General features: G+C 42.8%; 1 protein-coding gene across 1 annotated transcript in view; it reads right to left on the bottom strand.

Annotated features, from left to right (window-relative positions):
* LOC9653932 (protein ILITYHIA) overlaps positions 1-1476 on the bottom strand; it is an 11130-nt gene that overhangs the window by 2736 nt on the left and 6918 nt on the right. The window contains 11 exon segments of the mRNA XM_024669319.1: positions 1-15; positions 70-176; positions 234-285; positions 343-449; positions 497-610; positions 660-782; positions 841-1013; positions 1060-1160; positions 1211-1289; positions 1340-1409; positions 1460-1476. The exon segment at positions 1460-1476 is cut by the window's right edge and continues 334 nt beyond it. Coding sequence (XP_024525087.1) covers positions 1-15; positions 70-176; positions 234-285; positions 343-449; positions 497-610; positions 660-782; positions 841-1013; positions 1060-1160; positions 1211-1289; positions 1340-1409; positions 1460-1476 — 958 coding nt within the window.

The following is a 1476-nucleotide window of genomic DNA, read 5'->3' as shown; positions in this document are numbered from 1 at the left end:
GCTGCAGTTCGAACGCTACAACATAGAAAATAAAATAAAATTTAGCACTTCTTTAAAGTAGATTTTTACCTTAAAATCTGTTTCAGCCCATCTAAGGCTGTGCCAGATGTTTCCGAGACCTCTAAAGCACCAAGAAGAGATGGGACAATCTCATCAATCGCCTGCATTCCAGCACTCTGTGCAGAAAAGGTTTCATAGCATGCACTATTATCTTAAGATAAACCAAAACAAACCTTGAATAAAGTGCCGAATGCAAGTCCCGCTGCCTCTCGTACTTCACTCACACTACAAGCAACAAGAAGTTGAATATTTAGGAATGAAACTTCAAAACCAGTTGCATGCCTGTCACAGAGAGCGGTTCTTATAGTCGGAATTAGTTCTCCCATGTAAGTTACAAGCTGGAGTTTTCCAGCACTAGCCATAACTTCGCTCAACCCCATACAAACTCCCTGCAAAAGAGTTGAGAAATATGTTTTTAAGAAGGAATAAGCCAAACCTGTCTCGTGCCGTCGTCTTCATCCTCCAGACCCTGCGCAAGAATCGGAATTATTGATGGAAGAACCCTGTCTCCCAATTTTCGAACTAGCTCCCCTAAAGATCGACCTGCAACCTGTAATTTCAAACGTAAAATCAACCTCCTCTAGCAACTTGAAAAGCACCTGACGGCGTTCAGCAGATGATGACGCGAGAGATGATATGAGTGTGCTCATAAGAACCGGCATTATTTCTTTTAAAGTCTTTGGGGTGTTCGCAACCACTGTTTTCCAGACGTGCAAAGCTGCCTGTAAGAACATCAATCATCACTTGACTTCTTCTCATCAAGCCTAGGAATCACAATACCTGTCGAACCGTCATACCAACATCCGACCGAAGCATATATAGAGCAGCCAAAATTTCGTTCCGGCGCTGACTTCCCAAAATGTCCACAATGGCACGGCCATGGGCTTCGGTGCTTGCTCCTTCATCGTCACTTCCTCCTTCCAATACAACTTTCCCAGACGTCCCGGCCACCTAAGGAGGATAATTTTATAAAAAAAACTGAAGAAGAAGAATATCACCTGAAGAGAAGGTCTCCAAGAAGCTCAACGGAACTCTGTCATATCCGCCAATTATCATGAAAAATCCCTTCCTCAACAGCAGGAAGGAGTTGAGGTAATGACCTGAAAATGGATAGAGTTTCAAAACGATATCGTGATAAAAATTAAAATACGTTGTTGCATAGTGTTCGACAAAAACGTGTCCGGCACTCAATGCCGCGTCACGGACCGATTCATTTTCGTCGGCCAGTCCTGAAATGAAGAGAACATTAGATTACAAATTGCAAAGAAGGAGATCCCACCGTCTAGAATAGCTGGTAAAACACGAGGCAGATAAGTCTGAAACGATAAACCAAGGGAGCTCGGCAGATACTGCAAAATACGAAAAGATGAAGAGACTCAAATGATGCAGAACAAGTTACCTTAAATAACGTGAGAT

This window comes from Selaginella moellendorffii, unplaced genomic scaffold, assembly GCF_000143415.4.
Source record: "Selaginella moellendorffii unplaced genomic scaffold, v1.0 SELMOscaffold_4, whole genome shotgun sequence".
Classification (NCBI taxonomy): domain Eukaryota; kingdom Viridiplantae; phylum Streptophyta; class Lycopodiopsida; order Selaginellales; family Selaginellaceae; genus Selaginella; species Selaginella moellendorffii.
Note: the sequence above shows the minus strand (reverse complement) of the source record. Positions and strands in the feature narration are given on the sequence as shown.